The sequence below is a fragment of the Carassius carassius genome, chromosome 41 (assembly GCF_963082965.1).
Source record: "Carassius carassius chromosome 41, fCarCar2.1, whole genome shotgun sequence".
In the NCBI taxonomy this organism is placed as follows: Eukaryota; Metazoa; Chordata; class Actinopteri; order Cypriniformes; family Cyprinidae; genus Carassius; species Carassius carassius.
The window spans coordinates 14,322,080-14,346,268 of record NC_081795.1 but is presented as its reverse complement, the minus strand read 5'-3'; the positions used below and the strand labels follow the sequence as shown (position 1 = coordinate 14,346,268).

Sequence of the window (24,189 nt, the reverse complement as noted above, 5' to 3'; positions counted from 1 at the left end):
AACTGTAAAAAAACAATGCAATGCTAAATTAAAAATACAGGCAATACACCTGTAAAAAAAAAACATTACATTACATTATGCCCTATTTCTGATTTTATTAGTGTATATAATTTAACACAACAACTGAGTCAGTTGATTCTGTAAGTCTTTCTGTTTTGTTTTCCTCAGCGAATCGGACTGATCTGATTCATCTTGAAAGAGAATTTGATCGAGTTCTCAAGTTTAAAGCTCCCCGGAGGGGAATAAAAACAACTGTCTGTTCACACAAACCTATCAAATAGCTTCAATAGATTTGCAATACAGAGGTATGGACAGATGTTAGAATACAGTAAAACAAAAGATTCTTTTAAATTCTCTTTTGTGTGTCACAGAAAAACAGCAGCATTTGGATTTGAATGACAAAGGGGTGAGTAATTAAGTACAAGATTCAAGTGGATTTATAGGCAACAACTAGGCTACAAGTAACTAACTTCATCATTGTCAATTTATAAGCCTACTCTAAGAGTAAAAACTTAAATCTCATGGCACGTTACAGGTGCTCAAAAACGGGCAAGCAGCTTTTATCAAATGTCCTTCCTGAAATGTAAAAAAGACACACACACACACACACACACACACAAAACAACAACCTTGAACTGAGTGTTGATAGGAGTCTACTCTCATTAAAATGAGACCCATTGTCTTCTAGGGTGCTGTCACACCTGCCTCATTTAGTTCAGTTGAATCGTACCAGAGTTCGTTTCCCCGTTTGGTGCGGTACGTTTGGGCAGGTGTGAAAGCAGCAATCGCACTCGGGTGCACACCAAAAGCGGACCAAACAAGCATACCGAGACCTGCTTGAAGAGGTGGTCTTGGTACGCTTTCAAACAAACTCTGGAGCGGTTCGTTTGAGGTGAGAATGTGATCTGACCTCGAACAGACCCAACTGCAAAAAGTACTGATCATTTTTGGACTAAACCAGCTGCCGTAGACAGCTGCGCTGTGCATTATGGGATGAGGAAGTGTTTGTTGACAGTTTGCACTTTAGCATGGCAGCTCGTGGACAAACTTGGAGTAGTGAGGAGGTGCGGAGCCTCATAGAAATTTGGTCAGATGACCATGAGCATGTCAGAGTTAAGAAGAATTAATGCACGCCTCCGCTTGAAGTTATGAGCGATGTCCGCTCGCCGTTTGCAGTGCATTAGAACGTTGTTTTCAAGCCGCATTTCCATGACTGCATTTTGGTTCGTTTCAACTGGTTCGGACCAAATCAATCAGTGTGGTGTGAAAAGGAACCAAAAAAGCTGAAAAATGCTACAATGTATAATTGTTTGCCCTTGGTTCGGACCAAATGAGCCGAACTAGAGATGTGAAAGCACCCCTAATATAATCTCCTCTTTTGCTTGTCTCTGGCTCACAAGGTTGTCTGATAAAGCTTTAGCATGAGTGATCTGAGCCAGCCTTGAAATACCTGCTTGGGCAGCTGCACATCAGGAAGCACTTCAAGCAACTCGTGTCTGATGAGTACGGGCGACCCTTCCCATTTGATTTCAGACTCTATTGTTACGGGAACGCAGGGTTTAATTATTAGAGGGTTTATTTTGAATGCTGAGAGTGAGGTCAGCGGTATATGGTGACACTGAGTGAAGTTTGCAAATGCTGAAATGGGCAAATATAAATGCCATCTCAAATAGAGGAGGAGTTTGTGGGTTAAGCAAGAGTTTTCTGGCAGATCGCAATTGAATGATAAACATTTGGTAAAGGTTCCTTAAAATAGGATTACATCAGTTTAATCTCTAGTGCTATTTTAAGCGATTTTCACATCAAAGGACCTCTAAATCCCTGCAAGTTTAGATTGATTCTTCATGCATACATGGCCACAGACAGGAATATCATCAGGGGACGACAATCAGGAACAGTGTCCTGGGTCTACTAAGGTCTTTTATGTATTCTTTAAAATCTTAGTTTTTAAATTATAAATGGCACTTTTGATCAATTTAATGCATCCTTGCAAAAAAAAAAAAAAGTATTAATATCTTGAAAGAAAAAAAAACTGACATACTGACATCCTAGATGAATTTTTCAGTAAGTCAATTGCAATGCATTCTGGGATTGCCCTGTTCATGAAATATGCATTTCATGCAGCTGAACTTGACCAAAATGAGGGATATCAGACACTGGCTATCTTCTGAAACTGCCTTAAGGTCAGCAGTGCACCTGTGATGACTTAAAATGCCGGCTCTGTGGTCAGTTCACAAGTTGTTAGTAGAGCTTTTTCCCCTTTTCTCCTCTCAGCAATTCATAGACTCTTCTTCATCTCTCTTTTCACACACACACTCACACACCACTATGATAGCTAATATTAATCTTCAAAATAATACATTGTACAATGGAGGCCATATATTGTGACATGACATCGTGACATTATGGGAAAAGCTAAAATAGTACGACTGAAGGGCTGGCGAAAAACTTATCAGCCGTAAATATGGTCTTAAATCAATGTGACTATTTTTTGCTCTCAGTCATCATGACCCAAGCTGTCATGGGCTGGCCTTTCGGAGAAACCCAAACAACAGAAATAATACCAAGATACACAGAGAGTTAATAGACTCTACAAGTTCAGTCAAAAACTGATCATAAAAACATGAGTAGACAGCCAGATATATAGATTTTCACTAAAACCTTCAAGCAACATTACAAACGGTCTTGCTTTAAATAATCGGAGCTGCACCAAGATCATTATATTTGTTTACATGTCTGGCTGCTCTCAAATTGGCAAACATGCTTTGTTTTGATTTGATAGAGTGAGGAGAGCATCACTCAGCCTGAATGTGATGGTCCTGAAGTGCTCTCCATCTCTGCCACTCAAGTCCACGGGAAGAAAATGATGCCGTTCCACAAAGCTACTCTCTTCGTAGCCTCCAGCATATGGCCACAATCTCCTCCTACAAATCTGTGCAGAAAATATTAATCCATGCAACAGGCAGATGGATAGGGCTTGAATTATGTATAGAGCGTGAGCTCAAGGAGAATTATTCCATAAGTCTAGCAGCACATCTGACGCATAACATCAAAATCAGGTTCTGGTGAAGGAAAGTCAGAAGAGAAGATTGTTTGCTTAGCATTGCCATTTTTGAATCTTTTTGAATTCTGGGAATACAGTTAAAGCATAGGTTTGGACACAGAAAAAAATACCCACAACTGACATCCTGAAGGATCTTCATAACAATAAGGGGTAAAGTAAAATATGGATAAGAATTCTATCAGTGAATATTATTACTACAGTGATGACATCCACAGCAGACACTACTTGTTATACATGAGTGTGTTGGTATCAGAATGTGTCCATGTAGAACACCTACCAGGCAGAGAGGGCTATTATTAGTTCTAATCAGCGTTATTATGAGCTTGGCGAGAAAGCACATAAAGTTTTGGCCTGGCAATTAAAACGTGATGAACAGAAACGAACGATAAATGCTATAAATACAGGTAACGCGGAAACATATATTCCTGTAGAGATTAATGATGCATTTAAGCAATATTACACAGAGTTATATACTTCTCAGGCAAGTACAGAGAGTACACAAATGGATTCTTTCTTATCCTCAATCCACTTACCATGTCTTTCAGAGGAGGACAGGTTTGATTTGGATCAGCCTTTTTCTGCCTCTGAGTTGACTGAAGCCATTCTTATAATGCCTAATAATAAATCTCCGGGTGAAGATGGCTTCCCATCCGAATTTTATAAAGTTTTTAAAGATTTGCTTGTGCCATACTTGATGGAAGTACTTGACCAGTCTAGGACGGACAAGTGTTTTCCAGACTCTTTCTCCAATGCAATAATTTCGGTAATATATAAAAAAGGTAAAGATCCGCTGAAATGTGCGTCCTATAGGCCAATTTCTCTCCTTAATGTGGATTATAAATTAGTTACTAAAATGATAGCCAAGAGGTTAGAAACCCGTCTTCCTCTGCTGATTAACCCAGACCAAACTGGTTTTGTAATGGAGAGACTTTCAGCAAACAACTTGAGGAGACTATTCAATGTCATTCATACTGCTAAAGAAAAACGCATACCGGGAGTAGCTGTTTCTCTTGATGCCGAAAAGGCTTTTGATCGCGTTGAGTGGTCATATCTTTTTGAAGTGCTGAAAAAATTTGGATTTGGAGCTGCATATATTGACCTAATTTATTCACTTTATAAATCTCCTAAAGCAAAAATAGTTACTAATGGAATTACTTCTGCTACATTTCCCTTGTACAGAGGATGTAGGCAAGGATGCCCCCTAAGCCCAGCTCTCTTTGCACTGGCTATCGAACCTCTAGCCGAGGCTATTAGATGCAACTCTGATATAAAAGGCTTTGGAATCGGCCCTGAAATGCATAAAATATCATTATTTGCAGATGATATTCTTTTATTTCTTACTGACCCCATAGACTCTTTGTCAAATCTACAGAGTGTGTTACAATTATATAGCACTTTCTCTGGATACAAAGTGAATATTGACAAGAGTGTCATTTTGCCATTATCAGGGTTCGACTCTACTGCACTGGACGGCTTTTCCTTTAAGTGCTCTCCTACTGGAATTAAATATTTGGGTATTCAGGTAGATGGTGACTTAAAGAATCTCTATAAACTCAATTTGGCCAGTCTTTTAGAGAAGGTGGGTAGAGATTTAACCAACTGGATGGATCTACCACTCACATTACTTGGTAGAATAAATGCTGTTAAAATGAATATTTTGCCCAAATTCTTATATATGTTTCAATCTCTTCCAATATTAATCCCTAATTCATTTTTCACTTCTCTTAATAAGTTAATAAGATCATTTATTTGGCATCGTAAAACACCTAGGGTCAGCCTTGATAAACTGTCTTTGGATTATAAGCAAGGAGGACTGAGACTTCCCAATTTTAAGATGTATTATTGGGCAGCCCAATCCAGGTACTTAGCTCAGATGTTTGCTAATACCCCCTTTCCCTCTTGGCTGAATATGGAGATATCTGAGATAAAAGAAGAATGTCCTGCCAATATTTTATATACATGGGATGATAGACTGATTAAAACAAGAACTAATAATCCCATGATTAGACATTCAGTTCAGACTTGGAAAAAACTGCGGTCTCTGCTGGGACAGGATAATTTTCTTTCCCCTAAAACACCTTTATGGGGGAACAGATTGCTACCAATGTGTCATCAAAACAAAAATTTTAAGATATGGGCAGATAAAGGAATTACACTGTTAGAGCATTGTTTTGATGGTGATGTTTTAATGTCGTTTGAACAGTTAAAGAATCGATATAATTTGAGTAATAAAGAATTCTTTAGTTATCTACAATTAAGAGATTGTTTAAGAGTCAAAGCAAAAACTTATCCTAAATTACCAGATTTGACATTTATTGAGCAACTCTGTTACTCCGATAAACCACTATATAAAACTATCTCTAGAATATATGAAGCTCTTATCTCAAATCAGCCTTTAGACGACCTAGATAAATCCAGAAAGAGATGGGAGCAGGATTTGGGGGTAAGAATAGATGCAGACCTGTGGGGTGAATTATGTAAAGATGGGGTCACATCAACCTTGAATTCTAGGTATAGATTAATTCAGTTTAATTTTTTACACCAGCTTTACTATACTCCATCTAGATTACATACATTTAATAACAGTATTTCACCCCTCTGCTTCAGATGTGGTACAGAAGAAGGGACATTTTTGCATTCCACCTGGTTGTGTCCTAAAGTTAAGGTGTTCTGGGTACAAGTATGTAATAGTATATCACAGATTCATGGAATTGACTTTCCAATGGATCCAGAGGTATGTTTATTAGGCAATTTTACCAATTCTAATCTCCGAAACAGACAAGCTATTAAGCTTACTGAAATGTTGTTAATAATAGCTAAAAAATGTATTGCTTTGAAATGGAAAGCAGACACTGACGTGCCTATTGGAATGTGGTTGTCGGAGATTTGCAGCTGTGTACCCTTAGAGAAGATCACATATTCAATGAGAAACAAGGATGAATTATTTTATAAAATCTGGAAACCCTTTTTGAATTATATAAATATACCACATGTCTTGATTTCATAGTTAATTTTCTAACTGTCTTTCATTGTATCTCCATTTGTAATTTTTTATTTGTATTTTTTTTTTTTTTTTTTATTCATTTTTTTTTTTTTTTGTTGTGGTTTTTGTTGTCACTGTTGCTTCATTAGTGTTTTGTTGGATGTTTGTTATTGTATTTGAAAAAAGTTAAATAAAATTTTCAAAAAAAAAGAATGTGTCCATGTGTAATGAAATTGGCTTTATTAGACACCTTCCATCTGTATTACTTATCAGATGTCCGTCATCTAATCGTACACAGGTCTGTGAAGGTTGGCTCCAGGGTGGGCTGTCTGGATTATAAAAAGAACAAAAATAAAACTTAAACTAAATCACAGAAATTGTGGGGAGTGGGATCAATATTTAGATATCAGCGAGGGGAATGGATGCACTCTTTGCATCTCTTGGACGTATCATTTCCAGGGAGATCCGACAGCTGCTATGGCAACCTCACAGCTGACATCATCTTTCAAAGTTTGGGAGGTTATTTAGGCCATTGTTCAATTAAATACTGAAAAAAGAAATCATTTTAACTCAGAAGTTGCTACAAAATTGCCAGAAAATTTTCTAATAATTACAAAGAAATGGCAAATTTTGTAGAAGTAGAAAGTAATTTCTTTCAAAACATACTCTAATACTCCAATCATATTTGTTTTATTATCCTTGGTGTACTGTATATGGGCCTTTCTACAAAATTGGTCCAAAGTCATTAAAAATGTCTTGAAAAAAAGTTTTAGAAAATTTGTCCTCTCCCCAAATTTGTCACTACCGAAGCTCAGAAATAATCATTTAATTAGAAGGGTTATATTGGCCTATTAAGATTTAGCTTACATCTACAGTACATTGTAAATATATATATGTGTGTGTGTGTGTGTGTGTGTGTGTGTGTGTGTGTGTGTGTGTGTGTGTGTGTGTGTGTGTGTGTGTGTGTGTGTGTGTATTCGTTTTCGTTGTTTTTTTTGGCTATTTTATTCTTTTTTTTCAGAGGTAAATCAATAACAATTACATTTTTAACAATATTTCAAGTGTAATTTATGAGATTTGTTGTATTTTTAATCCAATTTTTCTTTGTAAAAGGCAAAAAGTTGATCATGCTGATTTCAGAGTTAAGGATTCATTAGTTTGAAAATACATTGAACAAAAAAACATCTTAGTAGATATTTCAGTATACTTTATTTTTGACAAAACATCCCATGTTTCGGTAGTGAATGCCCATTTTTTGATAATGCTTTGGTAGCGACTACATCACATTACAGAATTTTTGCATACTGTGCTTAGTTGCAGAAAAAAAGTTGTTCGGTAGTGACGTTCCTTAGAGTTACACACAGATTTTTCAGACCTTTGAACACATTTAACTAAATAGTAAGCTTACTATACATAAAATCATTATTTATTGGATATTTACAACTGGGTGGTGGTTGTTCCAAACCCTAAACCCTAAATTTAACCTATAAAATTTTGTATTTTTTTTCCATAGTTAAGAAGACTCATAAGACAACTCCATTTAATACTCAAGCGCTGTGTTCTGTGTGCACATTGAGCCGCGTCTCTGCGTAAAAGTATGTCAATACTCATCACCAGCCATATCAATAACAAAGTCTGTTGGTGGGGATGTCTCAACTCTTTTAGCCAGAAAATATTTTATTGCCATTATTCCCTTATTATGCGAAGGTTTATGCAAGTTTGACATATGGCTCACAAACAAAACTAAAACGCTTGATCTAACCTAGAAGAAGAGGAGGGCCGTTGGGAGCTGGGATGAATGCGAGACGTCTGTGCCTAAATCCCACAGGGCTGCCCCGCACAGCTGTGGGACAGAGTGGACCCCATGCTGAGGCTCAGGTGTTTTATACATTTGCCAAGCGAGAGCTGAGGAGCTCAAAGCTAGCATGCAGAACATGGAGCGTTTCGTCATGCGCTCCAGTGGAGAGCTGGAAAAACTTCTAAAAATATGGTCCCATCCCAATCTGAAACCAGCAGACCATCGGCCTTCATTTGTTGCCATTACTAGAATACTCTCCAGGGATGGGAATTTAGATAACATATGGTGAGCAACACAGTCCTATGCGATTATTTCAAATTTAAAGAACATTTAGTAATTTTGGATATATAAAACACTATCAACATAATGCAAAACAGTAGCTAGCAAGCTTAGAAGTTCACACTATACTGTTTAAAAGTTTGGGTAGATTTTCTTATGTTTTTGACAGAAGTCTCTTATGCTCAGCAAGGCTGCAATTATAAAGTAAAAACACTTACAATTTAAAATAACTGTTTTGTATTTTAATATATTTTAATATAATATATTTTTTTCCCATGTAATGGCAAAACTGAATTTTCAGCAGCAATTACTTAGTCTTCAGTTTCATATGATCCTTCAGAAATCATACTAATTTGCAAAAAAAAAATTCTTAATATCATTATTGAGAACAGTTCTTAATATTTTTGTTGCGATATTATTTTATGTGATATTCATAATTTTGTTTTAAATTGTGACACATTTTTTCCCGGGATTCGTAATTAAAAAGGTCAAAGGGAAGCATTTATTTGAAATATAATTTTTGTAATATGATAAATGTGCCATTTTGATCAATGTAATGCTTCCTAGCTGAATAAAAGTATTCATTTATTAAAAAAAAAAAAAAAGAAAAAAAAGAAAGACTGTATGGTTTTGCATCTGTTCTGATATGTGTATAATAAAAAGATTTTTAAAATCATTAGTCTGACCTGTACATGTGGCCCATTAAGTTTAAAGTGACAAAAGGTTTAAATTGTAACGTTTTAAAATAAACCATAAACAGTTTTATGTTAAAAGGGACTCGTCAACCATAATGTATACAAAGCATAGCATTTTCGCACACAATGTCTCTCGTCACACTGCCCTTTCATGACTTGTGTGACGGCTCACGGCTGCAGTGCACCTCTCAACAAACACTATACAAATTGTTCAATAATCATTCAAAAGGTCAGCAACAAGCAGGTTACAATTTGACTGCACTGGGAAACACAGACGCAAATCAGGTGAAGAGGCTTTAACAGGACTTGAGAAACACACTAATGTGAGGACCCTAAATCTTTTGTTTTTCTTCTGGAGACACATACTGCCTTTTGATGATAAATCATATATGAATGAGCTTGGAATGAGCTTCCTATAGGAATGAGTTCGGAAGATGAATGAATCTCATTAAATACTTGACATGTTTATGACTGTGCTGAAATGACAGTTCAGGATGCCCGGAGCGAGGCATATTGTCAAAGTGCTTTGCAGTTATACAAACAAAGAAAAAAGTATAAAACTAACAGACCGATATTCCACATCACTTCTGCTAGCCTGTTGACAATACAATTAAGATTAAATATGACTGTTATCATGATGAGTTATTACTGTATATATTGACTGCTTGTCAATACTTAAACAAATATGGGGTGGTGTTGGCGCAGTGGATAAGACACATGCCTGTGGCGTGAGAGACCCGGGTTCGAATCCACTGTGAGACACCAATGTGTCCCTGAGCAAGTAACTTAACCCCTAGTTGCTCCAGAGGTGTGCGACCTCTGACATATATAGCAATTGTAAGTCGCTTTGGATAAAAGCGTCAGATAAATGAATAAATGTAAATGTAAATCAATGATTACATACTTATTCTGCATGACCATATTCTAGATCCCCTAAACCCAACCCAATACCTAAACTTAACAACTACAACAGTTTACTTGCTATAAATAAGCGGCAAATTAGGATTAATAAAGCGTTACGCACTTAAAAATGCTGTTCTTTTGACCTTTATAATCATCAAAGAATCCTTAAAAAAATGTATCATGGTTTCCACAAAAATATTAGGCTGCGCAAAATAATAAGAAATGTTTTTCAGTGTTTTTGAGCATCAAATCAGTATATTAGAATGTTGAATGAATGAATCAGGACAGGGTGGCACAGGATACATTTCCCTCCTCGAACTGTGTCACACACATTATTTAGTTAGTACACTAAGATATCCAGCAAACACACTGTACACCAATCACAGAAAAGTCTCCCTAGAGCAAACCTGAGGTTAAATGCTTTGCTCAAGGGCACAACAGTAATAGGTTTCCTCGTAAGCACGCACATTGCCAGGACATGGAAACAAAACTGGGAACAAAGTATGCAATGTGTGGATAAGAAAATGAGTTGAATATTGGTCAGTGCCTTGAGCTTATTCAAATGTAAAAATGTCTGCAACACTGATATCAAATTAGAACCTGTTACTGTTTAAATGATAACCTTACAAATATGAATTACTGCATTATGTTCAAACACAAGACTATTTATTCTCTGAATGCAACACTGTCTCAGACTGAAGGAATCTGCTGAAATCTGCAGGTGTTCATTTACTGACGCACATGGACATCAAGGACATTAGACTCAGCTCCTTTTAGACTCTCATTCAAAGCTATGAATGTACAATAGGTTTATATGTCCTGCAATAGACCTTGGTCAGGAAGCACAAAATTAAATTTGAGGGAACAACGCTCTGAGGGATGGTGGTCGAGTGCATTCAATTTAACATACTGACCTAGGCCACGTCTACTTTTTCACTACACAAAGTGTTTTGTTTACTGCCGATGTGTGCAAGGAATATTTTCAATCCTTTCTATATGAGCTTGTTTTCATTCATGTTGAATTACATATTGTTTCTACTCCTGACTAAAATGTATAACAGACCATAACATGTAGATATTTTGAGGAAAATGAAAATAGTGCCTCAATAGTACACAAGGCCAATAAAACGAGGAGGCTAAAAATGAATGCAAATATTTATAATGATGCATGCGCATCATTACTGAATCATGGATTTGAAAACCATAAATACTAAATCAGACACAATAACTCTGACTCATTAACCTTGTCTCATTAGACATGCTCAGTCCATTTTGAGCATTTGCCATGTATTCTTCAAGAAAGCTGCAAAGAATTAAATTTAAAACATAAAAAAACATACATTTTCTGTGCTCTACATGATTCACTATAAAAATGCTGCTACAAAACTGGTGGTTTCTCTGAGCCTTTATATCAAGCTAACATTTCACACATGCATTAGTCCAGTATGGATTTCAGAATATTTATGGCCTTCCATGGCTTCCATTAAAAATCATTTTCAGTAAATGAAATAAATCTGTAATAACATAAAATATAAATATTATATGAAAAACTTCAAAATTATAAATTGGAATTTTATTGAATTGAAATGTAATATAGTATTACAATTACTTAAAAGGAAAATACATTTATACAAATATAGAAGTATGTGGTAGGATTAAGGGATCTAATATGGTCATGCAGAACAAGGCATTAATATGTGCTTTATAAGTACTAATAAACTAGTGCTAGTAATATGCATGCCTTATAGTGAGAATTGGTCCTTAAAGTGTTACCATTAAAGCTTAAACTAAAATTAAAAATCTGAAATTAATATATATTAATATATAATATATATAATAATTAATATATATATATATAATGATTACTAAATACATAAATAATGCTGGTCAAATTATTTCATAAAGCTGCCAAGAGTCAGCTCTGCTACCGTAAGTATTAGAGCGGGGATCTGTTGTCGTTCTGTGGTGTGAAAGATACTGCAATTAGCGCCCAGTACGATTACAGTAAGTGGGTTACATTATGCAAGAGTTTGCTCAGAAACGATGACCCTTCCCCCGACTTCTTCTTCCTGGGGCATTCTATGGATCCTTAAGGGATTGGACAATGTTCCTTAGTCCATGTAGCTAAGCTGTCTCTTCACACTATAATCCCATTAGCAGCCCAAGCTGTCTTTACGAGGAAAAAGACAGGCCGATTCTGGCCTTAACGAACAACATTTCTTAATCTGTGACTTTTCAATTCCCAGTACAATTGCATTTGGCATTGCTATTAATTCAGTGGGTGGAAACCCCTTTTCACATGCTACAAGGAGGATTTCAGCAGATCTAATTTTGGTTATCTAGGTTACCAGCCAACATTTTAAAATAAGACATCTATTACCTGGAATTATCACAATAAAAATGCAAAAATAGATCAGAGGAAAACACAGAAGTTGTTAAACTAAACAAGTCTGATGCATGCTGTCTATAAAAATTACCCGTTAAGTGCCATCTGTATTGAAAAAAATGGAACTTCATCACACCAGCTATGGTGGATAGATATCCTGTTTTGTCAGAAGGAAATCCTTTGCCATATATTTTGGACAGGAAAACTTTTTTTTTTTAAAGAATAATAATATTCTTCCCCTCCAATGACCAAATTCTTTACAGGCCTAAATGTGGGGGTCTGATGAGGAGGAAAACATGTTCCCCTAAATAATTGATCACACCATCAGTTCACTTTAAATTCTACAATGTTTCCTTAGTGCATGAAAGATGTACAATATTCACAATATATTTGCATGAGACATATTCACCTTAGCTAAACAATGACACTATGGGTTACTGTCACTAAAATAGGGCTGAAACGATTCCTCGAGTAACTCGATTACAAAAAAATGATCGGGACAAATTCCTCTGCCTCGAAGCCTCTTTTAATTTATTTTAAATCTCACGTCAGGTTCTTTCGCAATTATTTTTTTATGTGACACAACGCGTTTACGTCACCCGCGAAGCGGAAGGAGACACAAGCGCTGCGCCCGAAATCGCATACTGCAAGGAGTCAGCAGTGTTTTGATTTGAGGGCGCGGGCAAACGTAAAGAGAACGTCGTGGCGTGTTTCCATTGCAAGATAGAGCTGGCATACCACAACTAGGACCCTATGATTTCCGCGATGCAGGAAACGTGGAGTGAATCGCGGAATCCAGTCATAAAAACGGAATTTACAGTTCAACACGGAATAGCACAGAATTTGCCAAATTTTGAATGAATTAATCAAACATATGTCATTGCACTTACATCAAATCACGATATAGACTAATATCTGTAAATATTAAGCCGGAACAGTCTATTTAAATATGAATCCTGCATGTTCTGCGTGTCTCTGTTAATGAATTGAACAGAAGCGCATCTTCCTTTATCACACACACTGAAGCGCGCGTGACGCTCGCGGTGATTTCAGCGTCTGCTATCTCACTAAATAAGGACGTGAACACATGAACAACATCTCCAGAACTGCTCTGTCAGACACTTCATGAGCATTTGACCGTTTGATTTGAGTAAAACTAGCGTCACATCATCACATACACAGAACTGTAAAGGTACACCAACCCGTCAAAATAAAAGTCCGGTTTAAGATTATTGCTCAGCAGAATGTACATAGTCAGGGGTTCACATAATTTTTTCAGCCTGGTTCTCATAAGAGAACCTGGAGATTTGGTTTGGTCCTCACACTGCATATAGCGTAACCCATTAAATGCAACTATAAAAAATTAATTAATAATAGTTATAATATTATTACAATTTATTTAGTTTTTTAAAAATTAAATAATAGTAAATAAACTAAATAATAGTGTGTGAAAATATTATTAAAAATAAAAAGCAGTCCTAGCATTAAATACAAATGCATTTATTTTATAGTACTGTAAATAAACTTACAAATAAAATGCTAATATTTACTAGTACTTTGTTTGCCTCTTTAAGAAGAATCGCTTTATCTATTCCCCAATTTTAAATCGCTTTGGAAAAAAGTGTCTAAAAATAAATAAACAAGTGTTTTTATTATATACAAACTTAAAATAAGCAGGCTTTTATTTTGGCGGGTGGCGCTTCCGGATTTAGCACTGCTGATTAAAGAGCGTCAGTGGATGAATGTCACAGTTTTTTATTCTGCTTTGAAACGGTAGGCATAGCCTAGATTTATGCTTTCAGGTTGAAAATAAAACTTATATAGTACAGTTTGTGATCTAAAATGGTAATTGTGTATTAACAGCGGTCAACCATGTCGGTACGCAAATGCGCTGTCAGTACTTATTTATATTACGCATTTTTAATTTTGGTCGCGCATGCGGACCAGCGGACCACTTATGTGCATCCCTGTACATAGTACTTAAAAAAAAATCAAACATTATTTTTGTTAAGGTTAAATCACACAATATTTCCTCCATGTTTTATTTTTAATAGTAAATCCCCTTTGTTTACCAAAACAATAATTAAACAATTTCAATAATTAAAAGATAAATTAAATTAATGTTTTATGTGTTTAATGTTAAATGTGCATCTCAGAAAATGCTTTATTTAAAACCCCAACTGAATGGCACTTAAATGCACTTTCATCTGTCAACTTTATTGTCATTGTTCACAGTACAAGAGAGAAACAATGGGTAGTAATTAAATGTTTATTTTTGATGTATGCATTGCATTCTATGCATTTAAAAAATAAAAATATATTTTTTCTAAAAAAGGAAACTTAGTTGTTCATTTTAAGAGACCCAGGAGTCTTATTTTCTCTTGCATAATTAATATTGCATTTTAATTAAGCAAAAACACATTTTATCCGAATAATCGATGGAATTTTTGGTAGAATACTCGATTACTAAAATATTTGATAGCTACAGCCCTACACTATAACATAAAAGTGGGGTCTTGCTATAACTGAATGCCCTAGAGAGCATTTAATGTAGTCACACATTTTCCCAAGTATTACCATCATGCTTCTCCACTTGACAGTAACAGTCTGCTGCTCAGAAATAATAGATGCTCAAACACTACTTCATTTGCCTCAAAGAAAGTCTATGAGGGAAGCATGAGGAGAAATGCATTTCAATCCTAAAATCACACTCAATTTGGGATGGAAATCACAAGGAATTTAGAAAATTTAGAAGAATAAAAAGGTAAATTTTCACTGCAAAAACTGCACAAAATAGCACAAAAAAGGAAGTGTTTTTTATGGGTTATTTTCCACAGAAGGATCTAATTTGGTATGGATATCTCATATATCTATTCCACTCTAACTATCATTGAAATAAGATAAACACCAAAATCGATATCAATAGAAACTGTGCATGTGTTAGAAGAAAAGATAAAGAACTCCAGTGAACTTCATGTTTATGTGGAAGCTATTTATATTATAAGCAAGATAAATGCAATTCAATCTGTAGGCAGAAAAATGACTACCAAGTAGCCTGCTTACTTCTCATTTCTAAAGCACAATAGAGAGCCGCTCTTTACCATAACAGAAGCTCTTATCTGCTCTGCTTATGGAACATGTAACTATTGAAACTGATGGCAGCATTTTACTGCTTTTTATCAGGCTTTATGTTACAAACTTTGACAATCATTATTATAAAGGGCAAATGGTTAATAAACAGCACTGAGCCCAATGTACATAGCACAATTTCCACATCAGAATGTAGAGCACTCCAAACCTCCACAGACTAGGATGCCGAGCTTATCAGGTCCAAGCAGGTTTCACAGATGCTGCTCTGTGCGTGGAACTGGGACTACATCAATTTAGCAACCAAGCTGGGGAAAATTGAGGCCTGACATAGAAATCAGAAGGTAACACAACTTTAAAGATGACAACAAATTTCCAGCTGGACGCATTGGCTATGGAGCCTGAGGTAATTTTTTTTGCAGACTGCCTTTTTTAAAATACAGTATATATTTATATATATATATATATATATTCTGCACAAATGTCTTTATAAAATTACACATTGTTTGGGGTCAGTAAGATTTTTTAAATGTTTTTGAAAGAAGTCTCTTATGGTCACCAAGCTGAATTTATTTGATTAAAAATACAGTAAAATTAGAAATTATGTAAAATATTTTTGCAGGTTATAATGAATGCTTTGTATTTTAACTGTAATTTATTCCAGAGTGATAACAAAGCTGAATTTTGGTCAATTTCACGTACTGTATTTAATCGGTTCATTTAATTATTAAATTCTGTGTGTGTGTGTATCTCTAAAAAATAAAATCTTTCTGACCTACTGATATTATGTCCAATTCTTCAATATATATTTCGTCTAAACCTTCAATAGTATGAAAATGTTTTGTTTATAACTGTTAGAAGCAATATCTCACTCGCAAACATGATGTTGTAATAAATATGAGCACATAAGCATGTGTGATATTGCTAAATTTCAGATATAATCACTGTCATTGAATCTTTAACTACTATTTTGGGGATTCAGAATGAAATCATTGCTGTGCTTCATGCTGCAGAAATGCTGCCCCACACAGATTACTGTGAGATCAGCCACATCATGCCTGATTATTCTACCTAATTACATTTGCAGGTGATGGGTGCACAGCGTGGCCAACCTCTTCCACCTTTGATATTATCTCACATGACCATTTCTCATCCTCGGGCACATCAGAGTAACTACTATCAGAGGGACGACGTAATAAAAAGCTCTCCTAGATAAGAGTTAAACACACACAGCTCTCCTCACAAGATGTGTGTCATGTAGCATCAGTGCGATGAAGGATGGACAGACGGATGTGGATCAGCTGCACAGATGTAGCGCCAGGGCAGGGGGAGACTTAAGAAGAGCTCAGGAGAGATGGGGGAGAGATGTTATGCTCCGCCACGATAAGTGAGAAGGGAACGGACGACTCTGTCGCAGATCAGAAAGAGTGAGAGCGAGGAGGGGGGCAGATGAAAGCTTAAAACAATCAGTGGCGTTAATCTGCAAGGTGCAACAGCTGCTCCTGGTGTATTCTGAGGTGGCTGGCCCGGATCAGATCCTTTAGGCCCTTATTGGCCTCACTCGACCAGGTCTGGCCTGCCTAAATCCAGGTCACTACTCCCAAAAAAAAACAAGATTTCTGTCAGTACCCTCGGACTATCCAGGGTAAAAAGGATTATGTGCCTTCAGGTCCAATCTTGCCCTTTTCTAGTATCATGTTTAGCAGGTTACATGAACATGGTTTAGACTACTAGCCAAAAATCTAAAATTGCACTATAATAATAGGTGGTTTAAAAATGAACATATTTCAACAGTAAAATGCTAAAGTAATGATAATTGGTTAATAGTATGTTTCCTTACTCTATAAAAAAAATTGTAATAAGCCTAATTTGACAATGTAATTTTACAGCAAAATACTGTGAAATTTAAAGTTGTAGGACATTAAAAAGTAAAAGTCATAATATACAGTGAAAAAAACATAAATTGACCTTCCTAAAATGTCCTGAGTGAGCTCACATGTGATGGTTTTTCACTGAAATAACTGTTTCTTCTTGTTTTTTTTTTTTTGTATTTGTGTGTATGTCTGTATATTAGGATTTCCCTCAGCTTGTGGAAAAACTTCTTGTGAACTCTGATTCATAAAGTGGCTCTTTCTTTACCACTTGTGTTTTTAAGCCAGTCAGTTAGTAAGCTAGTAAGCTAGTTAGTATTATTATATTATACTATAATGGAAAAAGAAAAATGTTATATAATTTTTATATTTACTTTATTATTATTGATCAGATTTTAGTAATATGGTATATCAACATTGTTTTTGGTATTTAAGCATTATTATGTATGTATGTCTGTATTTATTTATTTATTCATTCATTCATTCATTTATACATACACACATACTGTAAATGTATGATAAATCTAAACTGCATCTACAGTTCTACAGTAAAAATCTGGGAACCACAGGTGCCATTTTTACCGTAACTTTTTTGTACAATTTCACTACTGTACATTAGTCCTATACAGGGGTGCCGGACAGGGGGTAATAGTGGAACAGAGTAACAGAGGCCCATGGCGAGGGGGGGCTTGTTGTCAATGAACATGATCTTACAATCGCGAGCATTCTAAAAATTTTTTTTTTTTTTCAATCGTGACCCCCACCCCGTACAGAATGTGATTTTGAGGGGGCCCCATAGCAAATTCAGTGCACAAAGCCCAGAAATTCTAGCGATGGCCCTGGTACTATAAAGCACATACTTCGTGGTATTCACATTAAAAATAGCTCTGGGTCGCCTGCCTCATGTAATATCACACGTGTTATTGTGGTACTTAGATCAATATAGCCCTTGACAGCTGATCCAACTGCCAGGGATGCGTCCATCCTAATGAAAGGATAAGCTTCTCCGTATCTAATCCTGCTGAAATAGCTATTTCTCCCCAATAATCCCCATAAAACACACTCTTAGCATACAATGACACTATATAGAAGTACCTATGACATATTTTGTCAAATGCTGGAGTGTGTGGTCAGCTAGTTTGCAGTTTCCCAGGTGTCTCTGAAGCCCACATAGGCGCACAGCTTTGTGCCCAGAGGAGCCATGGCCTCGTTTAGATGGCGGAGATCCTCATTACTGTATCCACTCTCTCAACTTACACCTGCTGTAAAACAGCGTCGCCCTCGCCTACGCTCCAGAAAGAGACACACCGGCACCTTTGAACACACAGCGGGCTCTCGAGGGAAGTGCAACTATAATGCCATGTTGATCTGCTGTTGAAATTGCATGCAAGTTTATAAACAGATTGCAATTATAATTATTTAAAATACATGTTGAGAAAACTCTATGATGGGGTGTCTGTCCTTTCACTGCATTACTTCCCGCAGGGGCCAGAGAGAGGGGGAGGGCAACGGGGCTGCAGGTGTGATACAGCAGCACTTAATTGAGATGCTGTATCTCTTCAAAAGCATTAATGAGAGCTGAATCTGTCTCGTCTCAGATTTGTCTGTATATTTCTTGACAGGTGAATGTGGGCTTAATGGTTGTCAGCCGTATAGTTTCCTGGTAAACCCTGGAGATAATAAGGACTGCACATATAGAGATATAGATATACTATAAAGCGAATTCAAGATATATTTAAATAGGGATGGGTAGTATAACAGCAGAAATTTGTCATCCAGGTGAGATTTGCTATATGTGACCTTGGACCACAAAACCAAGTCGCTGGGATATATTTGTAGCAATAGCCAAAAGTTATTGATTTTTCTTTTATGCCAAATATCATTAGGACATTAAGTAAAGATCATCTTCAATTAAGATATTTTGTAAATTCCCTACCGTAAATATATAAAAACTTAATTTTTGATTAGTAGTATGCATTGCTAAGAACTTCATCTGGACAACTTTAAAGGTGACTTTCTCAATATTTAGATTTTTTTGCACCCTCAGATTCCAGATATTCAAATAGTTGTATCTCAGTCGAATATCGTCCTATCCTAACAATTCTTATTGCTTATTTATTCAGCTTTCAGATTATGTATAAATCTTAATTTAGAGAAATTGACCCTTATGACTGGTTTTGTGGTCCAATATTATTTATTTCATCATATGTATAATATCTGTACCAGTACAAATCAAAAGACTGATTTCAACAATAGAACAGTGGCAGGGTTAATGAATTGAAACATGGATTTTTGCCACTATTGAATGTTCTTTGCTGCGCAGGGGGCAAACATAATTGCCTCTGGTAGGTGAGCATTACCATTTCTAAAGATCTCTGTTGTGAAGGCCGAGTGATCCACACTCAATTGCAGCCATTGATTATCCACCTCTGGCTTATCACAGAGGATGAAACAGTTTGTTTAAACATGCCGCAATTTGCTACAGGTGATTTAGTGCCTGGAGTAACCAATTATTTGATTCGATTTTAATTGCTAAAGATGATAATTTAGCAAAGTATTAAATGTTAGATTTATTATGATCTTTTCTAAAGTACAAACACAATTGATCTTGTACATTCTAGGAAAGGATCTACACTAACACTATTTGCACAAAGGTTGTAGGAACACAAGAAGATGTAGGGGATTTTCCTTTAAATCGGTATGGAGTGTATTTAAGCTTGTATGGATGAAAAAGCGCTTGATAAATGGCATTCAAAACCTGGGCATTTTCATTTTCAGAAGATTTTAGTTCACAGCAGGAATTAATAAGCCAAACTGATGTTTCATTGTTAATAATAAATAAGGGGTTGTGTCTAAATTTACAGTCTACATACAGAACGTAACCTTCAGACCACCTTCAAGACTTAAAGGGATGATTTAAATGAACAAAAGAGTTTGGTTCAACATGGAACCAAACATGGAAGCTCAAACATGGGTGCGTGATGTGCAAAAACCAATAAGTTTTGTTCTAGCATGTGAACGATCTTCCATGTTTACCAAACTGTATATAATGTGCTCTATGTTTGTGTGTCTATATGTGAATAAAAGATTGAATAGATATTAAATCTGCAAATCATATAAACCAGTGGTTTTCAACCTGTGGGCCGCCTATGGTATTGCAGCTGAGCCGCCAATTACTATTAAAAGAAATAATAATATTGTTCATATATGTAAAAATGTCTTAAGTCATAACATGATAACATCATTCCATATATATATAAATTAAATAAGAAAAAATAAATATTATACTGTAACTTTGCTTCCACTATTCAAGCTCGCTGATTTAAGAATAAATCACCAATTTATCTTAGATATTTTTACTGCATATGCTACAGAACAACAGCAGTTGTGCCAAGCGGTGCCAGCCCGAGTTATTTTCTGTTCATTGCCAGTTCATTCAATAAAGATAAGTTAACAATCTAGCTTCTGAGTGCTAAGTTATTAACCCAACAATAGCGGGGTCAGTTAATTTTTTTGTAGTGGGTGGCGCAAACATATGTGTTCGGTTGTGTGGGCCGCGAGTTGAAAAAGGTTTAGAACCACTGATATAAACCAATCACATCGCATTACATTACTTAGATCAGTCAGTTAGCTCTACACATTTTGAGAATATCTCTTATCACTTCAGACATTTGTTGAAAGTAAAAGTGAAGTGACGTGTGTCCGAGTATGGTGTCCCATACTTAGAATTTGTGCTCTGCATTTAACCCATCCATGGACTTTATAACCTTGTTGGATCTTGCCTGAGTAATATCTTACCTGAAGATAGAAATCTCTCAGGATTTTTTGAAAATATCTTAATATGCGTTTCGAAGATCAAAGTCTTATGGGTGAGTAAACTGTTAAATCATTTTCATTTCATTGGGTGAACTAGTTTTTTAATGTTTCTCAAAAAATTAAATATTTAATTTAATTATTTAATTATAAATAAGTTCAGTATCAAGCATAGTATTCTACAGGCTACCACAAAAAAATAAATAATAATAATAATAATGAACTGTGCAATGTATTAATTTTGCAAGGCGGCATGTATGGTGGCAATATCCTTTTGGGGTCATACACGATAGGTCAAACAAAACAACTAAATGTTTGCAGGCTACAGCAATGTCATCTGCCAGTTTCCCCATTATATGGCACACTCTCCATATAATGCAATAACGGTGCCTCCCTGGAGGAACAGAAACAGTACCACATCAGCAACTTGCCATATTGGAAACACAGACCAAAACCCTGACAAAGCAACCAATACCAGTTTAATAAGGTTCACTACGTTTCACAACATCCAAGAGGCTATGAGGGCATGTGAATGCAATTTTAGTATATTCTACTTTGTCGATGAATTGGGAGTTTTGAAGCTCAAGGAATGAAAAACTGTAGCAAATTGGCAAAGTTTTAACTTGTCAGCCAGCACTGAGAGTGTATTCGTACCTTGTTCTTGCTTGTAAAAATGCCAGAGTAATTCAACGGATTACAAGATCCTCTGACTTGAAGCTTGTTGGAGATTAATCAGGACAATAGTCATATCACGACACCTGAATACACTGCAACTACTTTTAGGTGTTGGCTACAAATGGTTCTACTGTGTCAATCTTCATTGTACCACCTGATTTACTATAAGGGAAAATCAGGATTCAAGATAGTAAGGGTTAATGTGATGACTTCCCATTAAGCAAAGAAGGGCAATGGCTGTACATCAGGATAACATCTGTTAGTAAGGAATAAATATCAATTTCTTAAATAATATTTAATAACTACAAATAAATTATGAGGACTTCTACATGGGTTATTTAATTATTACTGATTCTCTTATTGATTCTATTGTTATTGGGTCCCTCCCCCAACTTTGCTTGAATGCTAACACATTTAGCTACAATATCAAACAGTTATCTAACTGTATAAAATGAATGCATCATCTAAGATATACAAAAGTATTTGATTTGAGACTTTACTTATGACACAGTCCCTTTTAACTCACAGTTCGCTCAACACAACATACGTTGCCTACATGGATTTTGAGAATGCAGTATTGCACAGAGTTAGCTGATATTTCTCTTCCAATTTCTCTTACCTGGAAGCACGCACAGAAAGGCGAGGAGCAGAAATGTTGGAGGTCTCCAGTCCATCAGCATCTCCATCGCCCGTCATGAAGCCGCCGCTCGGGCGACACCTCATACAGCATCCAGTGATAGTCACTCCGCGTTCTTCTTATTCTTAGCTGTCTCCTGCCTTCCCTCTGTTGTTACAATTAATATTTTGTGTATCAATTCACTCAACCCCGACAGAAGAACTAGACTCCAGCTTTTAAATGTAATCCCTTTCCCTCCTCTTTTCTCATCCGTGCAGCGGACGGCATCTGGAGAAGGGCTCTTTGGAGGTTCTTTTTTTAGTTACGCTAGGATTTACACTCATAAGTGAAGTTTCTGGCTGTTGTTGGACGGTACCAGTCGCGTCTGTCATCTGAGCGTGAATCCCCTCGCAATGTGTGCTGAAGCCACGCCCCTTTCAGCCTACAGGTGTCACGAGCGCTCCTCAAACATTTCCTCTCTGTAGCTACTATTCTTTACGAATAGCCAATTAATAATAATAATAAAAAATTTAAATATATAATATGAATAAATTATTCATAGTATATAAAAAATAATGATTCAATATAATGATTAATAGCCTATCACATGCAGTGGAACATCACACTGTTTAAATTTGAACTTTTTAACCCTCTGGGCTTCTTCGTAAATGGGTCACACTTAGCTTCCTCCCGCCCGAAAACGGGCGAAGCCTTAAAATTGTACTTTACTTTTTCCCAGGATAACCAATCAAATATATTTTTGTTCTATAATGTTTTCTGATTATTATTTAGAATTTTTAGATTTTTTTATGATACTTTGCATTAATTATATAATTTTTATGAGCTATTTTTTCCATTAGAATTAATATATAATTTTTTATTTTATATTTATTTAAAAAAAAAAATTCAATAAATGCAGCATTTCACATCAAAATAGAGTGCCAGCCTAAAAAAAAATGTTCCAGGAGAAGAACTTCATCTAGTGGCTTTAAAAAATAGCCACTTTTGTGTAATGTCCTGTACCAGCCTGTAGGCTGTCTATAGCTTCCTATATATCCTATATAGAAAGGCTTTTTGATTCCTTTTGTTGTTTTAGACATGATTTCTCTATCTTATTCGTTTTTTTTATTTAGATATACATTTAGATATTCTAAAAGATGATTACTTTATTTTCTTAACAAAAATGTTTAGATAAGTATCAGGTTTTGCATTATGATTAGAATCAAACTATAGCATTTGGTTAGAAAGGGAACACAATGTGTGTGTGTGTGTGTGTGTGTGTGTGTGTGTGTGTGTGTGTGTGTGTGTGTGTGTGTGTGTGTGTGTGTGTGTGTGTGTGTGTGTATGTGTGAGTGAATGTGTGTGTGTGTGTGTGTGTGTTGCATTTGAGCGAGAGTCTCTTTTTGTATTTTTTATTTATTTATTTTTGCATATTCTAAAAATTTGCTGTTGCAGTCTTACCAGTCTCTCTCTTTCTCTCTCTCTCTCTCTTTCTCTCTCTCTCTCTCTCTCTCTCTCTCTCTCTCTCTCTCTCTCTCTGTGTGTGTGTGTGTGTGTGTGTGTGTGTGTGTGTGTGTGTGCATTTGAGCAAGTTTTTTTTTTTCATTTATTGATTTTATGTGGAATATTCTACAAATTTGCTGTTGCAGTCGCCAGTTTATCTGTGTGTGTGTGTGTGTGTTTGTGTGCGTGGGTGTGTGTGTGTGTGTGTGGGGGGGGATCTTATTTGCACTCTTGATGTTCTAGAGTGTCACCCCTTCATTGCTGTACACTTTTTTTCAGCACAGTTGCTGATCTGTAGCTTGTACCACCAAAAGTTTCTCTGAGTTTTCCTATTTTTTCGTATTTCCCATTCATTTCCTATGTCGCCCGTTTTCGGGCGGGAGGAAGCTAGGTGTGACTTTTTTTTTTACGACCCTTTAACATATCAGAATCATCTCCTTGATTTTTTTGTGTGTTCATATAGGTAATACAACAAAAGTCACCAAGTTTCATCCCCATCCGATGAAGCAAAAAAAT

At 35.9% G+C, this 24,189-nt stretch overlaps 1 protein-coding gene across 3 annotated transcripts in view; it reads right to left on the bottom strand.

Moving 5' to 3' along the window:
* Positions 1-22,472, bottom strand: part of LOC132122816 (endothelial cell-selective adhesion molecule-like) — a 36,919-nt gene extending 14,447 nt beyond the window's left edge. For all 3 annotated transcript variants that reach the window (XM_059533243.1, XM_059533244.1, XM_059533247.1), the window contains exon 1: positions 22,174-22,472. In XM_059533243.1, coding sequence (XP_059389226.1) covers positions 22,174-22,277 — 104 coding nt within the window. In that variant the 5' untranslated portion in view covers positions 22,278-22,472. The remainder of the gene's footprint in view (positions 1-22,173) is intronic.
* Positions 22,473-24,189: the final 1,717 nt, after the last annotated feature.